Here is a 26,958-nt window from a genome sequence, read left to right on the forward strand (position 1 = left end):
GAACAGAAAGTTTCTGGAATTTTCAGCAAGATCAAATAACTATCATCCAAAAAGATCCTATAGGTTTAACTTGGCACAAACACTAATTAAAACATGAAACCACATCTTAACAGAAGCTAGATGGGTTATTTATTACTAAACAGAACCGAAAAGCAAGAGACTAAAATAAAATTGGGTTGCCTCCCAACAAGCGCTAACGTTTAACGCCCCTAGCTAGGCATGATGATTTCAATGATGCTCACATAAAAGATAAGAATTGAAACATAAAGAGAGCATCATGAAGAATATTAGTAGCACATTTAAGTCTAACCCACTTCCTATGCATAGGGATTTTGTGAGCAAACAACTTATGGGAACAATAATCAACTAGCATAGGAAGGCAAAACAAGCACAACTTTAAGATTTTAAGCACATAGAGAGGAAACTTGATATTATTGCAATATGTAGAAGCATATGATCCTCTCTCATAATAATTTTCAGTAGCATCATGAATGAATTCAACAATATAACCAGCACCTAAAGTATTCTTTTCATGATCTACAAGCATAGAAATTTTATTACTCTCCACATAAGTAAAATTCTTCTCATTCTGAATAGTGGGAGCAAACTCAACAAAATAACTATCATGTGAAGCATAATTCAATTGAAAATCAAAATCATGATGACAAGTTTCATGGTTATCACTATTCTTTATAGCATATGTGTTATCACAATAATCATCATAAATAGGAGGCATGCTTTCATCATAATAAATTTTCTCATCAAAACTTGGGGGACAAAAAATACCATCTTCATCAAACATAGCTTCCCCAAGCTTGTGGCTTTGCATATCATTAGCTTCATGGATATTCATAGAATTCATACTAACAACATTGCAATCTTGCTCATCATACAAGGATTTAGTGCCAAACATTCTATAGATTTCTTCTTCTAGCACTTGAGCACAATTTTCCTTTCCATCATACTCACGAAAGATATTAAAAAGATGAAGCGTATGAGACAAACTCAATTCCATTTTTTTGTAGTTTTCTTTTATAGACTAAACTAGTGATAAAACAAGATACTAAAAGATTCGATTGCAAGATCTAAAGATGTACCTTCAAGCACTCACCTCCTCGGCAATAGCGCCTGAAAAGACCTTAGTTGACAGGGTGTGAGTGCCGCTTACCTAGCCTCCCCGGCAACTGCGCCAGAAAAGAGCTTGATGTCTACTACACAACCTTCTTCTTATAGACGTTGTTGGGCCTCCAAGTGCAGAGGTTTGTAGGACAGTAGCAAATTTCCCTCAAGTGGATGACCTAAGGTTTATCAATCCGTGGGAGGCGTAGGATGAAGATGGTCTCTCTCAAGCAACCCTGCAACCAAATAACAAAGAGTCTCTTGTGTCCCCAACACACCCAATACAATGGTAAATTGTATAGGTGCACTAGTTCGGCGAAGAGATGGTGATACAAGTGCAATATGGATGGTAGATATAGGTTTTTGTAATCTGAAAAATATAAAAACGGCAAGGTAACTAATGATAAAAGTGAGCATAAACGGTATTGCAATGCTAGGAAACAAGGCCTAGGGTTCATACTTTCACTAGTGCAAGTTCTCTCAACAATAATAACATAGTTGGATCATATAAATATCCCTCAACATGCAACAAAGAGTCACTCCAAAGTCACTAATAGCGGAGAACAAACGAAGAGATTATGGTAGGGTACGAAACCACCTCAAAGTTATTCTTTCTGATAAATCTATCATAGAGTTCGTACTAGAATAAGACCTTAAGACACAAATCAACCAAAACCCTAATGTCACCTAGATACTCCAATGTCACCTCAAGTATCCGTGGGTATGATTATACGATATGCATCACACAATCTCAGATTCATCTATTCAACCAACACAAAGTACTTCAAAGAGTGCCCCAAAGTTTCTACCGGAGAGTCAAGACGAAAACGTGTGCCAACCCCTATGCATAGGTTCATGGGCGGAACCCGCAAGTTGATCACTAAAACATACATCAAGTGGATCACGTGATATCCCATTGTCACCATAGATAAGCACGACAAGACATACATCAAGTGTTCTCAAATCCTTAAAGACTCAATCCGATAAGATAACTTCAAAGGGAAAACTCAATCCATTACAAGAGAGTAGAGGGGGAGAAACATCATAAGATCCAACTATAATAGCAAAGCTCGCGATACATCAAGATCGCACCACCTCAAGAACACGAGAGAGAGAGAGAGAGAGATCAAACACATAGCTACTGGTACATACCCTCAGCCCCGAGGGTGAACTACTCCCTCCTCGTCATGGAGAGCGCCGGGATGATGAAGATGGCCACCGGTGAGGGTTCCCCCCTCCGGGAGGGTGCCGGAACAGGGTCCCGGTTGGTTTTTGGTGGCTACAGAGGCTTGCGGCGGCGGAACTCCCGATCTATTCTGCTCCTCAAAGGTTATAGGGTATATGGATATATATAGGCGAAAGAAGTCGGTCAGGGGAGCCACGAGGGGCGCACGAGGGTGGAGGGCGCGCCCCCCTGCCTTGTGCCTTCCTTGTTGCTTCCCTTACGTACACTCCAAGTCTTCTGGATTGCTTCCGTTCCAAAAATAACTCTCCCGAAGGTTTCATTCCGTTTGGACTCCGTTTGATATTCCTTTTCTGCGAAACACTGAAACAAGGGAAAAACAGAAACTGGCACTCGGCTCTGGGTTAATAGGTTAGTCCCAAAAATAATATAAAAGTGTTTAGTAAAGCCCATAAACATCCTAAACAGATAATATAATAGCATGAATACTTCATAAATTATAGATACGTTGGAGACGTATCAAGGGTACGTGGACAACACTCTCCCCTCTCGTTGCTATGCATCACCTAGATGGATCTTGCGTGTGCGTAGGATTTTTTTTTTGAAATTACTACGTTCCCCAACAGGTCGAACCAGAGACATGGAACTGGCCAGACCGTTCAAGGACTTGGTTCTTCGGGGTTGGGGGAACCTTGGACCCTAAAACAGGAAAGTGCGCTTGGACGAAAGAGCAACTGCGAATACCCGTCACGAAGCTTCAGGAGTATGTCGCCGCAGCGCAGCAAGGGACGTTCGTTCCCGACAGAGAGAACGACGAGCTCACAATGGCCCTCGGGAATCCTGAGCACCCTGGACAGACACGAGGCACGCCAGGCTCTGTTTCATAAAAGGCTGGGTTTCCCGACGCAGGCGCTTACAAAGGCCGGGAGAGGAAGAGGAAAGTGGAGCAAACCCAACTGCAGGCACTTCACGCAAGGGTACAAGCGCTAGATGAACGAGAAGCAGTTCACAACAAGCGACCTGCCAAAGCTACCCCCGAAGCTACCCCGCCATCTCAGCGGAGAAGCAGCGTGGCTTCCACCGAGCTGCTTCAGGAGCCTGTCTTCACGGCTCTTGCTAGCTACCCCGTGGATGCTATCACGGAGTCTCAAGATTGCCACCTTATGACGCAATGGCAGAACTTCAAAGTCAAGGTGGCTGTCGGCTCTGTTGCACCTCCTCAGCCCGGCGCAACTTTTCACTGCTGTCCGATTCTAGAAGGATATGCTGCTGTGATGGTGGATGAAATAACGAAGGGATTTGAGGAGCTCGAGCTTGACCGCCCTACCAGTGAAGGGGAGACTCGGCTGGGTTCTGCTCTGAAGACTCCATGTCTATGGCGGAAGGAGCTCATCAACCTTCCGAACTGGACGCCTCCGCCTCCTCCTCCTCCGGCGAGTCAGGGCACTCCACCTCCTCCTCCGGCGAGTGATCAGGGCACTCCGCCTCTTTCTCCGACGCGTGGCGGCACTCCGCCTCCTTCTCAGCCAGCGCCAGTGCGTCCGACCAGCCAGCCTCCTCCTCCGCCTCGTCAGCAAGGGCGGAAGAGAGCCACCGCCGCTCCGGCTGCTCCGGCGCATCGTAGTCCTTCTTCTCCGCCTCGTAAGCAAGGAAAGAAGACAGCTGCCGCCGCTCCGGCTGCTCCGGCATCTAGCAGTACAGCCAGAGGCGGGAGCTAATACAGATTCGGTCCATCTCTCAAGCCTCTAGAGAAGTTACCATACGAGATGACCGAGAAGGAAAATGCGGAGATCTGTCAAGCCCAAGTGAGGGACTTCTTTGAAATGCAAAGAGCTAAGAAACATCCACCTCCGGAGGAGAAGATAGATCCGGTGAAAGCGAAGCGCACTTTGGATGCCCTGAAGCGACCGCCACCGTCTCCGCCGCAAACCAACTATGAGTGCATTATTGAAAGGACATATAAGGAAGCGTCCCGGCCGGGAAGTACTTGCAGTGATCGAAGGATAGCAGAACGAAGAAGTGGGAAAAAAATCCCCAGCTCGGCGAACAAGCGAACCAATCGTGCCCCCCGCTCAAGGTGTCTAGCGATATCGTCGCTAATCATCCGGGGATCTTGCCCGGTACCAATCCTGCAGATTACATGCATGACGACGATGCACATTTTGATATAATGGAGGTGGACGAATTCAGATACCAGTACAGGAAGCCTCTCGTCAAAGATGGAAGTCCTCCTCTAACAATGATGATGCGAAGATTCCATGATTGGTACATGAAAACCTGCAGAGAGTCTGGGAAGGATACTTTGACGCTGAGAGTTAAAGAGGAGCACGACCTCGTTGGAATTGATCTGGTGTCTGTTCGATTTGAGGAGTTCTTACATTTTTTCAATCAAAAGGCCCTCGATAAATTAACGGTCACTTGCTACTGTCTGTAAGTACTACTTCTGTCATTAAGTCTCTATATATAGCTCAGCTCTTTCATTGCATGTATATATAATTATCCTCACTATATTATGCAGATGGAAGATCGCCGAATGCAAGGAAAGACAAATCGGTGATATTGGGTTCATTAACACAAATCTCATAGATGAATTTACGGTTAAATTTCATGCCAAAGAAACCAAGGCCAACTTGCTACGATCGTTGGTAATAAATCAAAACAAAGATAAAATACTCTTTCCTTACAACTTGAAGTGAGTGTTACTGTCTTGTGCATATTCGGTTTCCCTTATTACTCGAGGTTATAGTAATGTAATTGATGAGTTATGCATGCGTGCGCAGCTTTCACTATATTCTCCTAGAGATTAAGCTTGAGAAGGGACTAGTAACCGTCTTAGACTCGAGGCGAAAAGATCCCGAGGACTATGCGGACATGACTAAAATGCTCGAGAAGTAAGTTCAATCGATCATTATCGCACCATATCGGCAACTTTGTTCATTTCCTGATATCAAGTAATTGTTTTCTTTGTCTGGCAGGGTTTCGAAAAAGTTCACCGCACAAGCTCCGGGACTGCCGGGGGAGCTGCGATTTACGCACCCGAAAGTAAGTACTACAAGTTAGTTCCGCGCATCTCCCAGTGATTCTAGCGCTAGTTTCATCAATACCATTTAGCATGCTTGTTTATCAGTTTGATTGACTTCTATTTCTTGTAAACTGGTGGTGGCAGGAGCCCAGGAATAACTACTGTGGATACTACGTTTGCGAGTCCATCCACCACACGACCTGTGAGCGGGGCTACTCTAAAAGCAATATGAAGTGCGTAAGCAATAATATTCACAATTTTATTTTATTACCATCATTTGTGTTGAGTTTTATTCATATATATTTATTGACCCCCTTCTTCAAATTAGATGTTTCATATGCAGGATGAACTCCTACCACAAGATTGCATACGAACAATTCAAGAGGAATTGGTGGGATTATTTCTTGACCACGTCATCAATAAAGACGGAGAATACCATGTGGAACATGAGTTCATATGTTAGGGGATTATATTGTAAGAGATCTTATATTGTATATATGTAGCCAGTAGCGTCCGATAGATATACGAAAACTTGTTGTTCGACCAATCTTTCGGAGAAGGAGAGGTCGATCATCACTTCTCTCTGTATATGTTCATGACGATCTTGTGTACTTAATGGTTTCCTTTATTTGCTTACTAACTAGCGTGTCGAGTCCTCTCTATACGTATAGCACATAGCGTCGACTAAGCACGGAGATAAGAGAGGACACTTTCTCTCTATTAGCTAGCTAACACAATATATGAAACCCGTACATTAACCCTACAAAACCCCCAAACCCCCCACCCCTTTTAAAAAAAACCCGCCCCTGAACTGCTGACGCGTGGATGTCTTTTAGTCCCGGTTGGTGCTACCAACCGGGACAAAAGACCCCCCTGCCTGGGCAAGCCGCAGCGGCCACATGGAGCCCCATCTATCCCGGTTGGTATAAGAACCGGGACTAAAAGTATTGGGCTTTAGTACCGACCCTTTAGTCCCGGTTCCCGAACCGGAATAAATGAGCCTTATAAACCGGGACAAATGGACCTTTTTCTACTAGTGATAGTGAGACCTGAAACCACAATTTGCACCAACAATTCCTCTTTAAACCACATTTTAGCGATTTAGGTGATCATGGCTGATCGATCCCACATGTGAGCGTGACATTGCACCAAACTTTGGGATGTTGATTACTCCATTACACTTCCGACTTGGCATATTTTTTTTTAGAAAAGGAGGAATACCCCCGGCCTCTACATCTGAACGATGCACAAGACCTTACAATATGTTAGTAAATATGGAATGGAGCGCATGCATGCAGAGACAAATATGTACACGGTGGGTGGCGTGCAATGAGACCATGCGCACTTGGTTAGGGTAGACTATGACAATCAAGTGTCGCCTATCCATGTTGATGGTCTGGACCGATGTATTAGGACCTCTACTCTCTGGACGTGGCGAGTAGGGTCAGGGTTATCTGCTGCTAATTACCATGTTTGTCTGTTGCACCATTAGCATGTACAGTACTAGTTGCGCCACTGGCATCAGGCGTGACAATTTATGTACTCCCTCCGTTTCTTTTTAGTATGCATATAAGGTTTGGTCAAAGTCAAGTTTTATAAAGATTGACTAACTTTATATTAAAAATATCAACATTCATAATATGAAATTAATATTATCAGATGCACCATGAAATGTATTTTCATACTATATACTTTTAGTATTGTAGATGTTCGTATTTTTTAATAAAAATTTGGTCAAACTTTATGTAGTTTGACTTTGACTAAATTTTATACGCGGAGTAAAAAGAAACGGAGGGAGTACTATACTAGTTGCGCCACTGGTATCAGGTGTGACAATTTATGTACATAGTCTTTCTGACTGAAGGGTCGTTTCCTATTCTTAACAGTTAACATTGCACTTTTTAGCACTTTTGTGCTGACTGGATTCTGAGTGCCTTTTCCATGGTGTCTTCCCGAGTCTCGGAAGAGCTACATGCTGCTGCTAGTAATAGTATTTGTTAACAGGCCTGGCATCGCATCAAGTGTGAAGATCTACTGTAATCTTATTAAGGGAGAAGGACATTTGCTATTCTTAACATGCACTTTTGTGCTGACTGGATTTTGAGCCCTTTTTTGCATGGTGCCCTTGGGAGTCACCGAAGAGCTATATGCTGCTCTTGGTAATCTTGTTGTCTTCTGCGTACTTTACTCGACCGCGTGCCTAATATAAGAACTGCACTTGTTTTTCTATTTCGTCGGAACGAAGTATTGCATATGTCAGGACGTGAGAGTGGTCTGTCAGATGGGGTGAGAGTTGCTGCCTCTGTATTTTTGTCTTGAAATGGATGTACCAATTGTTGTCACATGGATGTACGAATTCACAAACGAAACAGAAATTCAGTGCCCAGGGAAATGGGGAGAAAAGGAAGTGTAAGGCATGAAGAGAAAGCATCTTCAATGTGGAATATATGTTTTTGACTGTTAGTTGTACGTTGTACTTAATATATAAAGAAGAATTTATGAATATTCACAAACTATTTGTTACTTTTCTTTCTTGTATTTTTGTTTAAAGTCTTCATTTGTAGAAATTCTCTTAATTTGTAGTACCCCCCCCCCCCCCCCCCCCCCCCCGCCCCCGGCGCTAAATTTATGGGTTGTAGGAAAATTATTATTTTTACATTATTTTAGAAACACAATACGGACACAGACAATGATGAAAGTAGTGAGAGGCGAGGGGGAGCCATGCCCCCCTCCATGTATAACGTAACGGTCAACTAATGGTGTTGGTTGTTTTATGCCACATCAACGCTGATAGGTGGGCCCAACTTGTTAGAAATGTCATTGAAATGGGCTAAATGCATGGTTAGTGTTTATTGAGAAAAATAAGTAAGGAAACCGGCCGATTTTTGTCGCGCATAAGAAATGTGGTAGCAATTCCGGACAAAACTACAAATGTGGTGGTTTTCTGAATTCAGTCGGGAAATCTCCACCCGCGCATGTCATTGTCACGAAAAAGATCTAGGTGCATGAATTTAGATATTTCTTGTTTCTTCCTATTAATTCAAGTGTTTTTAGCTCATCTAGATTCACCACGAAGCATTTATTTCTCTCAAGTGGGTTATGCCACTGGCGCTTGAGAAAAAGATGGGTGGATATTGCTTCCATTTACTCCATCCGTTTCAGTTTACAAGTCCTGCGCGTATACCTAGGTTGCCAATTTTATCACCTTAATTATATAACACAAAATTTATACCGTTTGAAAATAGAAATCCAAAGTTTATATTGATATATATTTTGTAATATATGACTTGTATTAGGTTGGTCAAATTGAAGACCTAAGGATACGCGCACGTCCTGTAAAGTGAGAGAGAGGAAGTACCAAACAAACGCCTAGTTTGACCTTTCAAACACGCCACGTTTTGCCCCTGCAGGAGGCTACTAACCTGGCCCTTGCCGCACGCTCCCGTTTGGAATGTCAAAAAGAAAAGAAAAAGCTCCCGCTTGCAGCTGCGGCTGGCAAGAACGTTGACAGGTTGGGTCCAGATCGGCTTAATCATGCATGCTTGTAGTTGTACTCCATGACGATAGGGGAGTTTACTGTTTAGCAACATGCAATGCATAGCCTGAGGACAATGTCTGGTCGATCTTTCCTACAATCACGTTTCACAAATTTGGATCACTCTATTTTCATCATTTCAGTAAGTAAATAAAAAAATAATTTGGACTACCCCCTCGGAGAAATAATAGACCAGAAGAAGAAAATAGTTATTGCTGGGTTATGCCAGCTGCAAGTCTGCAACTCTGTACGTACTGCTGAATCGTCCGTGTGCGTGTACACTTATACGAGTATGACCATCGATCTGGATTCTGAACCCGTTTACATCGTCGGACTTGCGCTTTTCTCCCCTTATCATTTCCCAGCAGGTCATTCTTATCCAAATTCCAGCTCGTCACTTTGACAAAATTCTTATCCATATTTGGTCCAGCTTTTCAAGTTGACAAAGATTGTCCGCGATCGGCAAGAGAATATCCGTGTTTCTGTTGACGCTGTCGTTATCATCTTGCCATTTACTACTCCTTTGTGTGGTGGTGGGATAGGGGAGCATCGAAGGATCTAGGAGCTCCCGGCCGGCCAGCCAGCTACTTGTACTACTGCTCATACGTAGGCTCGTAGCCGCGTCTTGGCTTCAAGCTGGCGGGTTGCTATCCCGGGCAGGCAGGAGTTAATCCGTCCGACGTGGACGCGATTAGTTTAGAGATTAAAGGACCATGTCTGGTTAAGCACTAACAATGAAGGGGTGGTAAGTTATTAGCAAGTGGATGTTGTTGTTGATGAGCTTGTGGCCTAGGGGGAATGGGTGAAGCCACATGCATGCATGGACCTGGATGGAGGACGTGGCGAGTTGGGTCAGGGTTATCTGCTCCTAATTAGTTGTCCCCTCATATTTTGGATGATATTTTGACCATAACTTTAAGTATAAGTTATACAGTATGTAGCAGAAATAATATCACTGGGAACTACACTCAGATACATATCAAACAATAATTTTTGGTCAATCATCAACATTTTGCTAGTCAAATGCGTGGTCAAACTTCAAAAAAATACGATATGGGATAATAAACCCGGACGGATATATTAAGTGTTAACCATATTTGTTTTGTTGCTCCACTAGGCTTCTTAACATGTTATTGCCTCCAAGTTTATTAGTCCTAATCATATTTTGGATCAAAATTTGACCATACATTTGAATTTTAATGCATGCATGTCATAAAAAATTATGTTGCTAGATTAGTATTTGAATGTAGTTTTCAATAATATTATTTTTGTTACGTATAACTTATATTTTATTAGTTAAAATTATGGTTTAAATATGAGCTACAATAGGGGGGGGGGGGGGGGGGGGGGGTTAAAGCAGGACGGAGCTAGTACCCCCTCCGATCCAAAATACGAGTATGTGTTGTAGTTTGTTAGTTCAAAACTAGTAAATAACTACGGCACTTCTTCTGGATCGGAGGGAGTAGTGTATAATGCATACTATACTCTTCAGTTCATGCACCACTACTAATAAAGGGAAGTAGTTCACGTACACTTCTGTTGGACCACTCATTGGCTCATTGCATCAAGTGCCTCGGTTCTATATGCATTTCTGCAGTAGTTCGCAAACACATTTCCGGGACGAGATTAATTTTCAGCGCCTTTTGGTGTCCTTTGGCTGTGCCAGAGGATATATGCTGCCGGTAATATTTTTACTCTTTCTGCACACTATCTTATTTTGAAAGGCTGCGCATAATCTTATCTATACCCACGTCCTAAGAATTTGCATATCCATGCCAGATCGGGTGAGAAACATTCAGTCACGTCTTCGCGTTGGTCAAGAGCCGTTGCCTTCAAAGTCCACACCGTACGTACCTAGGAAAGGTTCGTCTCATCTTGGTCAAGGGCTGAAGGCAGACATACAGTCAGGCTAGCTTGAGATAGACAACTGAGACAATTGCTATTTCCTTCGTTGCTTTAACTTGATAGCGTTTGAACTTTCGGACTCGCCATATTGTTTGCCCTTGCTCGAGCCAGGAGGCTTGTCTGGCCCTTGCTGTGCAGCAGGGGCAGCGTTTCCCCAACAGTGTAGTGCTAACAACAAGACATCGACGGGCTGGGACCGGATCGCCCGGCTCAATCGTGATTGAATCTATGGGGACGATTTTAGATTTGAGGCTGCATGCCGCTGCAGTGTGGTTGTGTCGTTCTCAGGGTTGTTGAGGGGCAAATTTCACCCACCCAACGTATATGTACATATCACAGTTATGCTTCCACATGGGAGTTTATATGTTTGAAATTTCTTGGAAATTTATCTCTTAAACCAAGTAATTAAGCTTCATTCAATCGAGATAATTGACCTGCACAGGGGATTAATATATGAGTATATTGTATTCTTCAAAATAATTGTAACATAGTAACCCTTTTGAAGCATGTTTTGCACTCCGATATTCACTTTAAATGATTTTTTAATGATTGAGGTGATCATGACTAGTTGATCCCAAATGTCTACAAGGCGTGGCACCCAAACTTGACATCGACATCCACAGTTTGGATAGGAGTTGGAACCAGATCATGAGGCTTAATGATGAAGATATTTATGGGGGTGATATGATATTTGATGTGCATATGCTATTTGCAGTGTTGTTCTTGGAGTTGTTGAGCAACAAATTTCTATTTGTGTGTGCCAAATATTCCGATATCACAATTATGCTTCATATTGTAATTACCCCCACATGGAAACTATATGTACATTGTCTTATTTACATATGTTGGGGGAGGGGGCGGTACTCTCTTGTATCTCAAGCCAAGTAATTTAGCAACATTTTATTTGAATTCACAAACCAACACACGAGATTATTGTAAGAGTTTATAACAGTTTGAATCATGAGAAACAATGAGACCTTAAACCAGATTTTGCACCCATAATCCCTCTTTAAACTAGATTTGACGTAAGGTGATCCTGGTTGGCCGATCCCACACATCGGCATGACATTGCACCAAACTTCGCGATGTGGATTTCTCCATTACGCTTTCAACGTAGCTTATGCTAGTTGATATGCAATGGATCACATGCAGAGACACTTGTGCACACATCCGGTGCGTGCAACGAGACCAAGTACATATGGTTGGGTTAGAGTATGACAACCAAGGGTCGCCTATGCTACATCAAAGGTTTACCGAAGAATAACACGTCCATGTGTGAATACCACAAAGTGTTGACGATCTGGACCGGTCTATGAGGACCTCCTTAGTGGCTAGAATATGGTTTGCAATGGAAATGTGCGTGTAAAATGTGATTCAAACTAAATACATGTTTCAAATTAAACTAGACTACTCTAGTTTTACTTAGACCATTCCCCTCCTTTGCCACCTACCGCTGCCAGATTCATACCATGTGTACGCACACTTGTCTGTCCTTTGAAGAGCAGATGAAAGTAAACCGCTGATTTGTCTAGTACGTGTATGACTGATGTGAAGCGTGTGCACATAGGAATGACAATGACTTAGTTGCATCGCTGCTCTTACGTATATACTAATCCTTTTCTTGCAGGGTATTCCTATCCATTATTCCAACTTGTTGCACTGACTAGATAGTTTTGACAAAGATTACACGCCATCACGACATTAACATGATAATATCTATGGTATTGATGTCGCCGTCATTATCATCTCATGGCTTCAATGGAAGCTGCATGTGCATAAGTTTTTTAAGGCATCATATTATTTACGAGTTCCCATTTGCCAACAAGCATAGGTGTTTCTTCTTCTTCTTGGTGCATGGTTGATCAGCAATGGGACGAGAAGATGTTGTCATTTGTTTAGATCCTTGCTCCTCCTATTAGTGTTCGCTTCACGCTGTCAAAGATATATTAATGATATGCAACTATGCCATGAAAATAGTCTGTTCAAGCTTCGGCTTCCATTTTCCATTGTTTGCCAAGAGCATTGCCTTATTTCCAAATTTTTTTTGAAACAATTGTGCATACAACAGTCTTGGTCCGATGCTAATTATGAGCCACACAAACTAAAAGGATGTGAGGATCCAACGGGGCAGCTGCGAGATCGTACTAGAATCGGACGGAAATGGCCGTACGCATAGCATTGCTCTTTTTTAGGACTCTCATTTCCATATTTGCCACCATGACATTAATATGTATGGTATTGTTATCGCCATCGCCATCATCTCATGGCCTCATGGGTAGCCTCATGGGCAATTTTTTAAGGCGTCACAAGATTTAGGAGTTCTCATTTGCCAACCAACACAAGTACTGAATTGTTTTTGTTTTCCTATGGCGTGGTTGATCTGGACTAGGAAGAGAGGAGGATGTTGTCATTCACTTAGTCCTTTGCTCTTCCTAAGTCTTCGCTTCACGCTACCACGAAAAAATATAATACACAACTACGCAATCAGAAATAGTTTGTTTAAGCTTCGGCTTCCAATGTGTACTTGTTTTTTAGCAAGTCCAAGCTTTGACATAATATTCATCTCTGGCAGCTCCGCCTTCCTCCTTTTATTTGTGAGGCATTTGGTCAGTTGGTTCTCTCATTATGTGGCAGCCAGGCCAAAGATTGCAGTTGGAGGTGGTCGGCGGCGAGAATACCCTGCTAACGTGTGGGTGACACATGGTGTCGTGGCGATAACTTCAGATGTTGCTCTTGGCGCGTGGTCGTGCTTTGTTCTCCACGTGTATTCTATAGGACTATAGGGTGATCTGTAATTTTCCGATTTTGTAGCTTTGGTTGTATCTGAGGACGTATTATTTGCAGAATCTTCTGACTACTTGCTTTAATATAATACAAGTTTTACAGTAGTTGGCATTTTTTGAAGCCGTTCGTTTGTCTCGATCTAACGACGCATACATACGTAGTACTCGAAAGTACGCGGATGAAAGTACTCGAAAGTACTATTAGTCTAGGGGCATTTTAGTCCTAGGAAATATATGACAAGGTGGGGCCCTCTCGTCCAATGCAAAACCGCCGCCCCTCTCCTCCAATGCAAAACCGCCGCCCCTCTCGTCCAATGCAAAGCCGTCGCCGTGCTCCTTCCCCTCTTCCATCACCATTGCAACCGCGGCCATCTCCTAGCCTTCTCCTCCTTCTCGCGGCCGCAACTTTGCTCTTCTCATCTTCCACATCCACCCCCCTCTTCCATCCACGCAAGATCCTCGATGGAGCAGCAGATCGAGCACATCGGCGGCGGCGAGAACGCCGACTTCGTGGAGATCGCCGGCGGCGAGAACACCGACTTCATGGAGATCGCCGGCGGCGACCAGGTCAAGATGGCCAGGTTGACGGAGATCCGTTCTTGGTTTCACAACATATTGCAGATGAACTGGACGGCAATGGCCACTTTGAAGCAAATGACGAGGAGGGAGAGGGCAAAGCTTTCCCCCCCACCCGCACAACCGATGCACAAGGTTGAGATCCTCCTCTGGGCGATGGAGCAGGCCGATTCATCCAGCCCGTGGACCAGGCGTAGGTGGTGGGCGTTCAGATCCAGGGTAGAGCATCCACTGGATCAGGAACCCACGGTGCACGAGGTGGCGTTGCAGATTGTGGAGCCTCCAACCGAGTCGGAGATGACTCCGAAGCGCAAGAGGAGGAGGACAGTGGTCGCGACATCGCTTCCCCGCCGTTCTCCACGCTTCCCTCGCCGCCCTCCTCGTCTGAACGGCGGCCGTAGCTATGTTTAGGGTAAGATTGCTGAATTTCATTCATCATTACTTGCCACTTGCTTAATTTGATTCTCTGCAATATGTTCTTGCTACCTGTGTACTTGAATCCGTAGCCTCTGGAGGCTGTAATGAGTCTAGGCATATAGCATTGCTATGTTTACTTGCTACGTTTTGATGTGCTGGAGTTGGATCCATGATAGGAAATTTTGTCTATCACCTCAAGAGTTGTGTTCAAATTACGTGATGCAATCTGTGTAAATTGAACTTGCAATATTTTGGCTGCAAGCAGTGCCTCCAGAAAAGTTCAGTACACAGTTTAGAGTGATAGACTCTGGGTTGACACTGAAATATTTCAATACTGCAAGTTTAGTAGATAGTTGTAGACATTGAAATATTTCAGTACTGACAGGTTCACACTGAAATATTTGAGTAGTGCAATTGCAGTACACACGGGTACACACTGAAAAATTTCAGTACACACGGGTAGACACTGAATATTTCAGTACTGCAGTTTCAGTACACGCACGCAACCCCAGAAATATTTCGGTGTAGCAGTTTCAGTACAGGCGCGTAGCCACTGAAATATTTTGGTGGTGCTGTTTCAGTACAAGCACGTAGCCTCTGAAATATTTCGGTGGTGCACTTTCAGTACATGCACGTACCCACTGAAATATTTCAGTGGTTCACTTTCAGTACACGCACGTACGAAATGAAATATTTCAGTGGTGCTGTTTCAGTACACGCATGTAGCAACTGAAATATTTCAGTGGTGCTGTTTCAGTACACACACACGTAGCCACTGAAATATTTTCAGTAATGCACTTTCAGTACAGAGATGTAGACACTGAAATATTTCAGTAGTACCATGTCGGTGATCTTGCATCCAAATATTTAGGGCTTCCTAATGATTCAGCAAAAAAATAGACATAAGCAGTGAAATAATTTTTGTAGGGATGTTGGCTTACTCATGTTTTAGAGTGGTTGGGCTTTTTTAGAACCGTTCGTTGATGTCGATCTAACGGCAGACAAATACGAAGTACTGGGTAGTACTCCGATGCCATATCAATGTTGCTGATATGAATATGCATGTTTTCACCAAGTGTTGTGTCTGAATTAGAACTGAGCATTTTTTCTTGATGGTATCCATGGATCTAGAACTCCTATGAATTTGCTCATGTTGGATGTTTTGTTCTCCATCATTTGTACTAGCATTCCGTGCGATTAGCTGCCATGACAAGACCCCTGGCAAATTTATTTTCTTGCCTCCAACATCCCAGGTGTGTTTTGCAGGAAAAAACCTGGAGTTCACCAGGCTGGCTGCAGTTGTGAGGCTGGGAGGCTGATGGTGCTGCTACTGGCTGATCCTTCTTCTTTCAGCTTTTGTTCGTCCTTTCTCATGCCGTTGGACCAGGGCTACTTCCCTGTGTGATGTTAATGTATTAAGTAGTTCCTTCGAATTTGTAGTATTCAAATTACGCATTGATGGAATGTGTGAGGATGAACAATTATCAGTAACTTTACGAAACCCCTTGTAATATAATTCACGACAGCCAATTTGGAACATTGCCAGATTCAATATTTGGTATAATTGGCACATGCGCACAGGATGTTGCACTTGCGCACAGCATAGACAAGTGTTGCAGCATGTCTGAAGCAACACTGAAGCGCCATTTGTGATCATTGCACCATCGAAACAACAAGTAAACATGAAGGAAGCATTCACCACCAATAAAGTTAAGGCCAGACATATATAGATAGCATTAGGTACCAGGCAGTTCACAACAGATCCAGTTAAGACACACAATACATTACATTACATTACATTAATAGAGGTAGTTTTTAACCAGTTCAGACCCAGATGCAGCTTTCCAAAAGTAAAACATCATCAAATATACTGATAATGAGTACGGCTTCCGGCTTCTGATGATCAGCATGATGTAGGACTAGAGGTTAGGGTTTCTCAGGACCTTCAGGAGGGCAGAATGCTCAGCCCTGATCTTGTACTCATCACTGGAGATCGATGTAGCCCGGCAATGTTCCATCAGATGCTCCAATAACCCAGACCTGGGCTTGGGCTTGCTGCAGAAGGGGCAGCGGTACTTTTCCGTCCTCCAGTTGTGGTACATACCAGGTCCTTGGGTCCTGATCTTCAACACCACCTTCTCTTCAAACGACTCGACATTCCCCTCGTCCACATCATCTCCAGATTCATACTGCACACATTAATGACTGACATTAATACATTATGCATTCAAATACTATAAACACACTAACTCAATGCACAAATAACATTTCAACTAGGCCTTACCTCATACGGCTCATCTTCATCAGAGTCATATGGGTAGAACCCAGTCTTGTCCCACTTCCTCTTGTTGCCCACAACCGCAAGATCCTCCTCCTCCTGCTATATTGTCAAACAAGCACATCAATTACAATGAATTGAATTGCAGTTCAAAGAATGTCATTACACACAAAATTGTGAATGTGAACCACATTGGTATGTTGCAAGTGACCAAATGCTTTCTTTATAAATACAGAATCTAAGCAATCAATCAACAGATAAATGCTTTCCTTCATAAATGCTAATGAAAATCCAAGCTGGATTCTTGACATTCCCTGGATTAACCCAACACTTTTCTTTTGAGGGAATTCCCCCCCCCCCCACACTACTTAATGGAAACATATAGTATATTTGGTTGCTAGGATCCTGCCTTGGAATGTTTACTTCACTCTTTACATATAGTATATACTAATTACAGAAGCCAACTACAAATTTCAATATGCACAGATTACTGTTTTTGGGATAATGCAGCAAAGCTCCTACACATATTAACATAATGCAGTAGTTAATTAGGTACAACTTCAACTATAAATGCATACATCTCCAACAAACATCTAAAATTTCATTACTTACCAAAACAACAACAAATTATACTATAGATGAATCTTGTATCATCTAAATCAATTCATTGGCACATCAAAATTAATGCATTCCAAATCAAATATGTTTCCATCCAGTATCATTGAACCACAGATCAAATCAAATAATCATAAATGTCAGCAGCATTGAACTACAGATCTAATAATCATATGACATCTATCTGACCTTAAATTCCCCCTTAAATAAGCTATTCAACCTCATACTAATTAAAATCTAACAAGCAAAAATTCAACTACTAATCTAATAAGCATCTGAAAAAACCCCAAGATGCTTTTATCTCTGAAGCAACGGCATTGCAGAGGATGTTCAATGCTGTCAATACGTGTGAAGCAACAACAAAATTCCACAACTAACCCAAACTAAAGAAGCATAGACTGCCCCTTCCCCTCGACCACGCTTCCCCTCTCCTTCAGAAGCCCCAATCCAGCACAAAAAAATCCAGCCCTTGAGAAGCTCTTTTGGATTAACATGACAACACCCAGTACATGAGCACATCCTTCACTATATTTACAACCAAACTAATGCACCATCTAATCACCTCAGGTAGACAATTTCCAAATCACAAGGCCATGCACAAATCTAACCAAACAAAGATCTGGCCACAAACACTACAATCTAAAAACTACCAACTAAAAGTGATAAGCAGATACCTTTTGCTCCGCCTCCTCCTCGCCAGAGCCGGCCTCCACCTTCTCCACCTTCTCCACCTCGTGCGCCTCGCCACAGCCCGCCCCCCACCTTCTGCGCCTCGACAGAGCCCGCCTCCACCTTCTGCGCCTTGCCGGAGATCGCTAGAGCGGGCGCATCTGGCTGGACCGCGTTGCTGCGGCCCGGCCCCGCCTTCTCCAGATCTCCAGCGGAGGGAGCACCGCGCTGGACGCCGGCACGCCCCCTCACAAAGGTGCCCGCAGCGACCTGCCGCGCCTGCTCCACCAGATCTGCACCCCAATCGGGGCGCTCGCCTCCTGCGTCCGCCATGGCGATGGAGAGGATGCGATGAGGGAGACGAGGAGGTTGGAGAGGAGAGGGTTTTGGGGAGTGGGGAGTGGAGAGAGGGAGACGATGCGGCGGGGGAAATGGTGGGCGATGCGGCCGGAGGTGGTTGCCGTCCACATTTATATGATGGGACAGTTTTGGCAACTACCCGTGACACGTGCTGCCCCACGCGCGGGCGGCTTCACGCGTGCACGAAAGGCCGCCGTATACAAACAAATACGTATACGGCCGGGCATACGATCCTATATGACGACCAACACGCCCGAAACCAAGGAAGCGTGCACCCGCCGTCCCTCGTGCGCCCTTAAGGCCAGCCCATGTGAGGGGCGGGAAGCCCCTTTCGTTTTTCCTTTTTATTTTTTTTTCTGTTTTCTATTTTTCCTTTTGAAAGTAATTCAGGATTTCTACAAAGTTGCAAATTGCGAAAAAATGTTCGCATTCCAAAGTTCTTCATGGCTTGAAAAAATGTTCAGGACATGATAAATCTCACAGATTCAAAAAATGTTCGTGATTTCAGAAAGTGTTCATATGCTAAAAAACTGTTCATGAATTTTTAGTAAATGTTCAAAATATTTTGAAAAATGTATGAATTTTTCAAAAATGTTCATGAATTCGTAAAAGATATTAGGAAATTTTAAAAATGTTCACAATTTCAAAAATATATTTCTGAATTTGGAAAATTTTCCTGATTTCAAGAACAGTTCATCGTTTAAAAAATTGTTCCTGAATTCAAAATGTTTATGTTTTTCTTAAGAAAGCGTGAATTTTAAATTTTTTCGCAATTTCTTAATAATACGAATATTTTTTGAAGTTGATGAAAAAATATAATTCATGAACATTTTTTAAACGATGTATGTAAAATTCTTCGGAAGCTTCAGCAAACATATATAACAGTTACCATGTAACACAGTGGAATAATCATAGGTAGTAGAGCATTAGTTACCAGTTAATAATAGTTGCAATCCATCACAAGGAATAGTACCTAGATATGAGTAGATATAGGTACGGTAATACACGACAAGTACTTGCAAACAAGAGCTAACATAATAAGTTCATTTCACATTGATACATGGCCCACCCCAGTTCTAAATGAGGTGGATGGTGATCATCATCCTCAAGTCATGGCGACGGGTGTTCGCAACACTGAGTAGGATGGCCTGTCCTACCCGAAGATTCTTGGCATGAAGGAACTTCTTCCACCCTGCCCTGCTCAAGACAGTGCGACCGTCCGTGTCCACTGCATAGGCACAGCTGGTGATGGAGCCCGTTCTGGTAAGGCGTAGTCCAGCAGCCATGCCTTCTTCGTCCGGGTCGATGCCACAGCTATCAAGTAACCTCTTAGGTAATTTCTGAAAACAGTTCACATGATATATGATCATGTCACGTGCAATTATCAACAAAGCATACACTTCAAGACACATATATCATTGGATTCAACACTGAGCATATATATCATCACATCACTACACTATACGCCAAGCATCAAATTACTACAGTAATTAGGCATATCATTAGATTACTGCGTACACTAAGCATATCATCGCATATTACTACACTACATGCATGTCATAAAATTCTTCACTACATGAATTCTAAACTAGGCCTCTCATCACAGTACTACAACATGCATATCATATGAACTACTACACTAACTAAGCATGCATATCATGTAATTACCACACTAAGTAACATACCATGATATGCCGTTTAACATTCGTCCTTGTGAGGCGGGTCACGAATGGCTTCCCTAGGTAGTCTTCACGTAGCGGAAGCATGTCCCAGAGGTTGCCGATTTTCTCGTCGCCTAGTCTGAGTCCTTGGGCATACAGGTATTCAACAAGTGGGTTCTCATCATCATCTGAATCGTCATCATCTGAATCAGCACCATCTTCCTCCTCATGAACTTCATCCTCACTATCCGGAATCAAATTTAGATAGATAACAGAAATCCTGGGCCTATCTGTTCTGAAGGAGAACCTGATCAATTCACCCCCACTAAGACGCATGCGGGAGATGAAACGATCCCAATCATCTCCTCCTATCTGGGTTATCTTTCGCCCCTTCTCGACCTGCATAGTGTATGGGCCCCCAAGAGCGTCGAAGGTCACGGTGTGTCCGATGAGCTCATTGAATGCCAATCTCACATTGCATGGTACGATCTGTGTAAGATAAAAACAAATAACAGACACAATACATTAGTGGAAATAGCAAAAAAAAAGAATGTACTGTCATAAGGTTCATATAAATTGTTACCGCTGCAACATTAAAAGAAGGCTGGAAGTAGATGCCGAACAGAGTGGCAGTAGAAAGGCTGGTCCGGCACCGTGAGTTGCAGCGTCCACATGGTGCTTCCTCCATTCTACACAGAACATGTTGAACTCTAAGTTGAATTGTACATAGTACAATACAAAGATCATACAGATAATAAATCAGAGTGATAACCTATACTGGCAATGGCCAATCAATCTATTTACTATCATCTACGTAATAAAGCAATGCCAATGACAATGGCAATGCCCGTCTCATCTAAACCTGGGAATAGTTCGGCATCCAAACTAAAACCAGTCCAATCCACGGCACACATCAAAACCAAACCAATCCAGATATTTTCATTTAGAATCTAGACCAAACCGAACTATACATGCTCGTCATGCAACCCAGTCCAAACTGTTTTCAACTTTTGGATTGAATCCAAAGGTTCAAACCATAGAAACCAAATCAAGATCCAATCCAAAAACTAAGTTTCAGTCCAAACCAATCGGCTCTGATCCGCCTCCGTAGGGAGACGCGGTTGGGGAAGGGAAGAAGAGGGGAGATCTCACGTACTTGCCGGAGTTGGCGGCGGCCGCGCACCGGCAGCGAAGAGAGGGGTCGTCGGGAGATGGCGGCGTCGGCGGCGTTGGTCGAGAAGGGGAGAAAGAAAGATGTGGAGTGGTCGAGACGGGGAGAAAGAAAAATGTGGTACATGTGGTGGCGCGGTTGTGTGGATGACAAGGGGACCCACTTGTGAGACCGATAGCAATTGATGGCAAACCGCAGGAGGTGCACGACCGCGTGCACTTGTGAGACCGATAGTACTCTGTTTTTTGCTCTCTTTTTTTCATGTCAGAAGTGTTTTAAGCATTTTATCGTTGCAGGCCCGTGGGTGGTTACAGAATGGAACATGAACAGCACGAGCCCCATGACCCCCACGATCACGATAACGACGAGCGCCTCCCTCACGCGACGAACCACCTCCCCCAGAACTCAAAAAGGCACCTTCTCCTCCATTCCTCCCTCATTATGCGAACCACGTCCATCTACTCCACAAACTGCAACCACCGTCTCTGTCTCAAAACCGCCGTCGCTGGAGAAGGGCAATGGCGGATGAGCCGTCTACCAAGCGTCACTGTGGCGAGACGTCCGACCAGAGCATCAAGCAGGAAGAGCAGAGCATCAACAAAGACGACGTTCAGGTCCCCGGTGAGAAGCGCGACTACACCACCAAACTTGACAAGGTGGAACTCCACGGCAAAGAGACGCTGGAGGTCGTCTGCACCAGCAATCCAGACACTGCCGACGAAATGCTCACCAGGCTCTTCATGAAAGCCGTCGGCAGGTATCCTAGATTCGTCGGCGTTGATGTGGAGTATACCAGGGATGACGAACCTCCGCAGTACGCAGCAGTTCTGCAGTTATGCATGGATGAACTCTGCCTGGTCTACCACATCGCTGCGGCCACAAAATGGTGAGCCATCCTACTCATATACCCTAGTTTCTCAACTACATCTACTAGTGTAGATTGTGAAGTGCACGCACTAGTGTGGTTTCTGAAGTACATGGACTGGCATATATTTTTACCCTGATGCACTGGATTAGTATCTTAAAATCTTGCACCAGATTAATCACCAAACTTGATATACTAGTGTAGTTTCTGATCTTGATGCATTAGTGTTGTGTCTACCGCCTGTGGATGCATTAGTGTTATTTTCTGAAGTTGATGCACTGGACTAGATGTATTAGTGTTGTGTCTACTAGTGTAGTTTCTGATATTGATGCATTAGTGTCGTGTCTACCGGTGTGGATGCACTGGACTAGATGTATTAAAAGTTGTTCTGAAGTTGATGTAGTGAAGTAGTTTGCTGTAGTGTTATTTTCAACTGTATGATCCAAAAAGAGAAATAACATCATGTACTTCATGCATTCATCTTCAAAATTACTACTAATCTTCAATATGTCTCTCCCCTTGAAGGCCCAAGCGCCTCAAGAGCTTCCTCCAGGAGAAGAAGTTGTTCACCTTTGCCGGTTTCAGCATTCATAATGACAAAGAGATGCTGAAGATGTCTGGTTTGGAGATCAATCCCGAAAAGTACATCGACATTCAGAAAAACTATAGAGTTCCATATGCCGGCAGAAAGAAGCAGTACGACTCCTTGGCTGATGTTGCAGCCAGCGTCATCCACCCATTTTACCAAAACATGAAGAAGAAGATCAACAGGACCGAAGACCATAAACTGTGGGGGATCAGCCCGCTGCCAGACTACCTCATCGAGTACGCAGCGAAGGATGCGTACGCCACCTACAAGGCTTGGAAGATAATAGACAACATCAAATCAGGTGTGGAAATTTCAGAAGCACAAGAGGCTGACCCCTACTACCACTGCCACTACGCGGCATGAAGAGAGATCAAAGTCTGCCTTCAAGTTGCTAGCGCAGTGTCCTTTTATGATATCTATGTTTCTTTGTTGTTCGATGTGTCTGAACTTATGTCCTATGGTGTGTCTGAACTTATGCTGTGCGGTGGTTGATCTGCCGTTTATCTTAAGAGTTTGCTGCTACTCTGGTTTAGTGTTCCAAGTTGTTAATACTATTTTGGTGATGCATGATAAGCCTTGTACAATGCTTGATGCGTACGGTGGTGCTTAGAAAAATAAACAGGGTTTTTCTGAAGCACTGGTGCCTATTTCTACAGGAGAGACGCCTAGTTATGCGTCTACCCTGTACAAATAAGCACCTGTGCTTAAGAAAAGCCTGGTTTATGACTATGCTAGTTATAGCTTGGCATGATTATGTTTAGTGTATAACTCAGCATGATTATAGCTTCACAAAATTAAACCATGCAAATGATTGCCGATTCCACCTATTGCCAAATCAAGCTTTGTACTGATGATGCATTAGATATTGCTATAAGTAGAGGATGCTCATGATTGCCAAAAGTACCTATTTCCACTTTCTGATAAGAACTAAACGTGTATGAAATGATGCTAAAAGTAGAGCATGAGCATGAGCATTTATCAATTGATGATCAATTGATGCAACCTATTTGTATTTGAATGGGCTCAATAAAGCTGGTTCTGGTTTATGCTCTCTGCGTGACCGTGATGGAAACGAAGACACTTGGTTGGCTATGGTCTTGCTGTCAAATTTAAGTTTCAGTTCTTTAAGACTCTTTGTTTTTGCTGCTTCCTCGGGATTGACTAGCTTTCTCGGGCGTCCACGTGCTCTCTTCCTTTTTGGGGAGTTGGGTGCACCACTATTGGGGGAGTTGGGTGCACCGGTATCCTTCTGGGAGTTGGATGTGTCGGGTTCGTTGGAACCATCAGGATTGTTTACTAATTGCACGTCGTCTTCTGAACCATCAGGTAGAACTGCTTGCTGGGCATCGTACACCTCCTTCTGTATAAGAGAGAGTGCTGCGTTAGTTCTAATCATGAGACTTATGAAATAAATGATATATTCTTGATGTAGCACTAACCGTTATGGGGAACTTATATGATTCGAGACGAAGCGCGTTGCAATTTGAATGCAGTAAGGCTGTACATATTTTCCACCTGAAAATATCTATCCTTGCCTATATTTGATAACCGACACTTATGTCAGCATAGCTTTCAAGCTAAACAAAGTACAAATGTTAATTAGGCATTCAATTACCTGGTTGAAAATATCGGTCATTTCATCCCCGTTCCATGACAACATGTACTGCAGTGTCCAAACCGCACAGGAAGTCCTGCGATGTTTAGTTAAAGATCAGTAATCTTATTCGTGTAGGCAAATAATAATTTATGAGGCCATGCCTACCCATCGGTCTGTTGTGGTATGTTCTCATAGCGTTTTTTGGTCCATTCGACAAAATTGATGTTCTTAGCTGGTGATATCAACCCATTCTTGACAGCTTCGTCGATGCAGAACTGAATCGAGTCCACCTAGGGTACGACGAGTTATACATAGGGTTACGGTACTTTGGGAGCTCATGTGCCATGCGGATCAAAAGAGGCAGCAAGAGAACACTTACAAGAGAATCTTCCTCGGTCTTGTCGCAATGATAATTCATGGAGTTCAGAGTCTGAATTTCTTTTTTGTCAAAATTAAACATCATTAGCATCCAATGGTTTTGGTGTACATTCAGTGGGACATGCACCTGCAGTAAAATTTGGGTTGGGTTGAGAACTGAAATTTGTCGTGTACAGTGTGTACATAAACTATGAAACTGAGGAAAACATGTACCTTTCGGCGCCCTACAAATTTTTCTGCTACACGTGCTAACCATGAGGCTGCACGTCCAATAGGAACCACCCCCTTCATTTGTAACAGCTTTTCGGTTTCTTCAGGGGATATGATTGAGGTAGTATCATTCTCAATTTGGCTAATGCGAGCATATGCCATAATAACCTGCCAAATTTTCAATCATACAATAATAAGAAAGTTGGTGCAGTAATGATGTAGACTAGAGTATAATGGGCTTACATCACCATAAATGTATTCCTCGTCCAAATTTCGCTTCAGTTTTTCTGCTGTGAGGGTAATGTCTCCGATTCTAGCTATTTCAACAGGGTCGTATGTTCCGCGGATGTAAACGGCTATCTCTATGTCCTCATCCGTGAACTTGTAATCATTACCAAAGACAGGCTTCATCGGAGTTAATTCTGGATTCTCATTGTTTTCCGTCACATGTCTTGCACTTGGTGTAGTCGAAGTCCCTGCCGTGAATTGGATAGCCCTAGGAGTTCCTATCAGTGATGAATTGCACACATTGACCTGATCCTACAAAGAACAAAGGTAGTTCATCATTAGTTTGTTACTTTTAGATATTAACGTGTTGGGCCATAAAGATCACCTGCACACCTCCTTTCTGTGACACTGATTGTCGGTTGCTTCTAAATTCGTATTTTAATTCCTGTAACAATGCAAACAATAATGAACATGAAGGAACATATTCATACAAAATACAAAATGCACAGTATGACATACATGTAGTTCCCTCCTTAAGTCTTTAATTTCATCCTCGGCCTTCGACAACCTAGGATTAGTGCCAGTTTTAGTCTTCATGTCGATCAAGTCTTCAGCTAGCGTCTGGTATTTGACATCAAATCTGTGCTCAATTTCCATTAACTTCCTGCCTACCTTCTTTTCATGATCAGCTAAGCGTGCATTCATGGCTTCAACTACCATGTCAATCTGTGTAAACCAAATAAAACCCCGTTGATAACAATAGCTAAATGAATGAGGTTCCATGACACCTATTTGTGATATTGCAAAAACAAATAGTCTTTGGAGTACATACTTGCTGGCTACTAAATTGCTGTCCTTGTGATGGTGCTCGATACGAATCATGTTGATGCACATGTTCATCATTTTTTCTTGGAAAATTATTAGAATTCTCAGACGGTCGTTGAGGAGCACAAATTTCCATGACAGCCTTTTTTTATAAAATATAATGAACCATTAGTACCAAATAAAAAGTCGGGTATAGAAAGTTCAATTGTAGATAGGTACCAGCCCGTTATGAAGACCTCCTTTGTCGTAAGCATCGCTTCTTAAAGTAGCCGTCGTTTCGTCCCATCGTGCGATCAATGGTGGGGGTCTAGAAGCATACATCAATCGGCCACTACGCACGTGCTCCCAGTACCAATACTACACAATAAATTAGTTCATCACCATACAGATATGCAACAGAACAATAATTAAAGGACATTAAGTAGTGATCTAGCACTAACCTGGAGCAGAATTAGATTTCCTTGTAGATTTACGTGATCTCGAGTTCTAAACTTGTGAACGGACTTGAAGAAGTGATTAAGTGTGAAACATCCCCATTTAAATTTCCGAAGGTTTTGAAGATTTGTAACAAGGTTGAGATATTTCGAGTCCACATACTGTTGTGCTGTTGGTGCTAGTACAGTACCAATTGCGTACAGAATGAACCGTCTCAGGAAATCGCCATCTGGGGCTTTGGAAGCTCGGATCGCCGTTTCAAGGTCAGAAATCAAAATTTGCCCATTGTTTGCATAGGCGGTAAACAATTCTGTGTCGGTTTGCATTTCCAGATGTGGCTCTATATCCTCCCCTTCTATCGGAATGCCAAATATACACTGCACGTCCTCTTTTGTTATAGGAATTGGCGTTTTTCCGATGGTAATGGATTGGGTGTCCATATCTATGCTCTTGGCTAGTCTAACCAACATTATGCGCCGTAGAGTCACTTCATGCATCTGGGTTAGACCGCCAAGACTGGTTTCTGATATGATGTAC

At 43.2% G+C, this 26,958-nt stretch overlaps 2 protein-coding genes across 2 annotated transcripts; one reads left to right on the plus strand and one right to left on the minus strand.

Annotated features, from left to right (window-relative positions):
- Positions 1–19,538: 19,538 nt before the first annotated feature.
- Positions 19,539–20,663, minus strand: LOC123497659 (uncharacterized). Its single transcript, XM_045234309.2, has 2 exons — positions 20,148–20,663; positions 19,539–19,802 (listed from the first exon to the last, which is right to left on the minus strand). The coding sequence occupies exons 1-2, from the start codon at positions 20,526–20,528 to the stop codon at positions 19,539–19,541; spliced, it is 645 nt and encodes a 214-aa protein (XP_045090244.1). The 5' UTR covers positions 20,529–20,663.
- A 1,149-nt stretch (positions 20,664–21,812) lies between these two features.
- Positions 21,813–23,111, plus strand: LOC120975985 (uncharacterized). Its single transcript, XM_073512004.1, has 2 exons — positions 21,813–22,180; positions 22,685–23,111. Exons 1-2 carry the CDS (start codon positions 21,813–21,815, stop codon positions 23,109–23,111), a joined length of 795 nt encoding a protein of 264 aa, XP_073368105.1.
- Positions 23,112–26,958: the final 3,847 nt, after the last annotated feature.

This window comes from Aegilops tauschii, chromosome 3 (genome assembly GCF_002575655.3).
Source record: "Aegilops tauschii subsp. strangulata cultivar AL8/78 chromosome 3, Aet v6.0, whole genome shotgun sequence".
In the NCBI taxonomy this organism is placed as follows: domain Eukaryota; kingdom Viridiplantae; phylum Streptophyta; class Magnoliopsida; order Poales; family Poaceae; genus Aegilops; species Aegilops tauschii.

Bases quoted from the DNA above. Each gene is read 5' to 3' on its own strand.
- LOC120975985 (XM_073512004.1), top strand. From the start codon at position 21,813: ATGGCGGATGAGCCGTCTACCAAGCGTCACTGTGGCGAGACGTCCGAC. The intron at 22,181-22,684 runs GTGAGCCATCCT...CTCCCCTTGAAG, and splicing joins ATCGCTGCGGCCACAAAATG to GCCCAAGCGCCTCAAGAGCT.
- LOC123497659 (XM_045234309.2), bottom strand. From the start codon at position 20,528: ATGCAGGTCGAGAAGGGGCGAAAGATAACCCAGATAGGAGGAGATGAT. The intron at 19,803-20,147 runs GTATGTTACTTA...AACTGTTTTCAG, and splicing joins ATGTTAAACGGCATATCATG to AAATTACCTAAGAGGTTACT.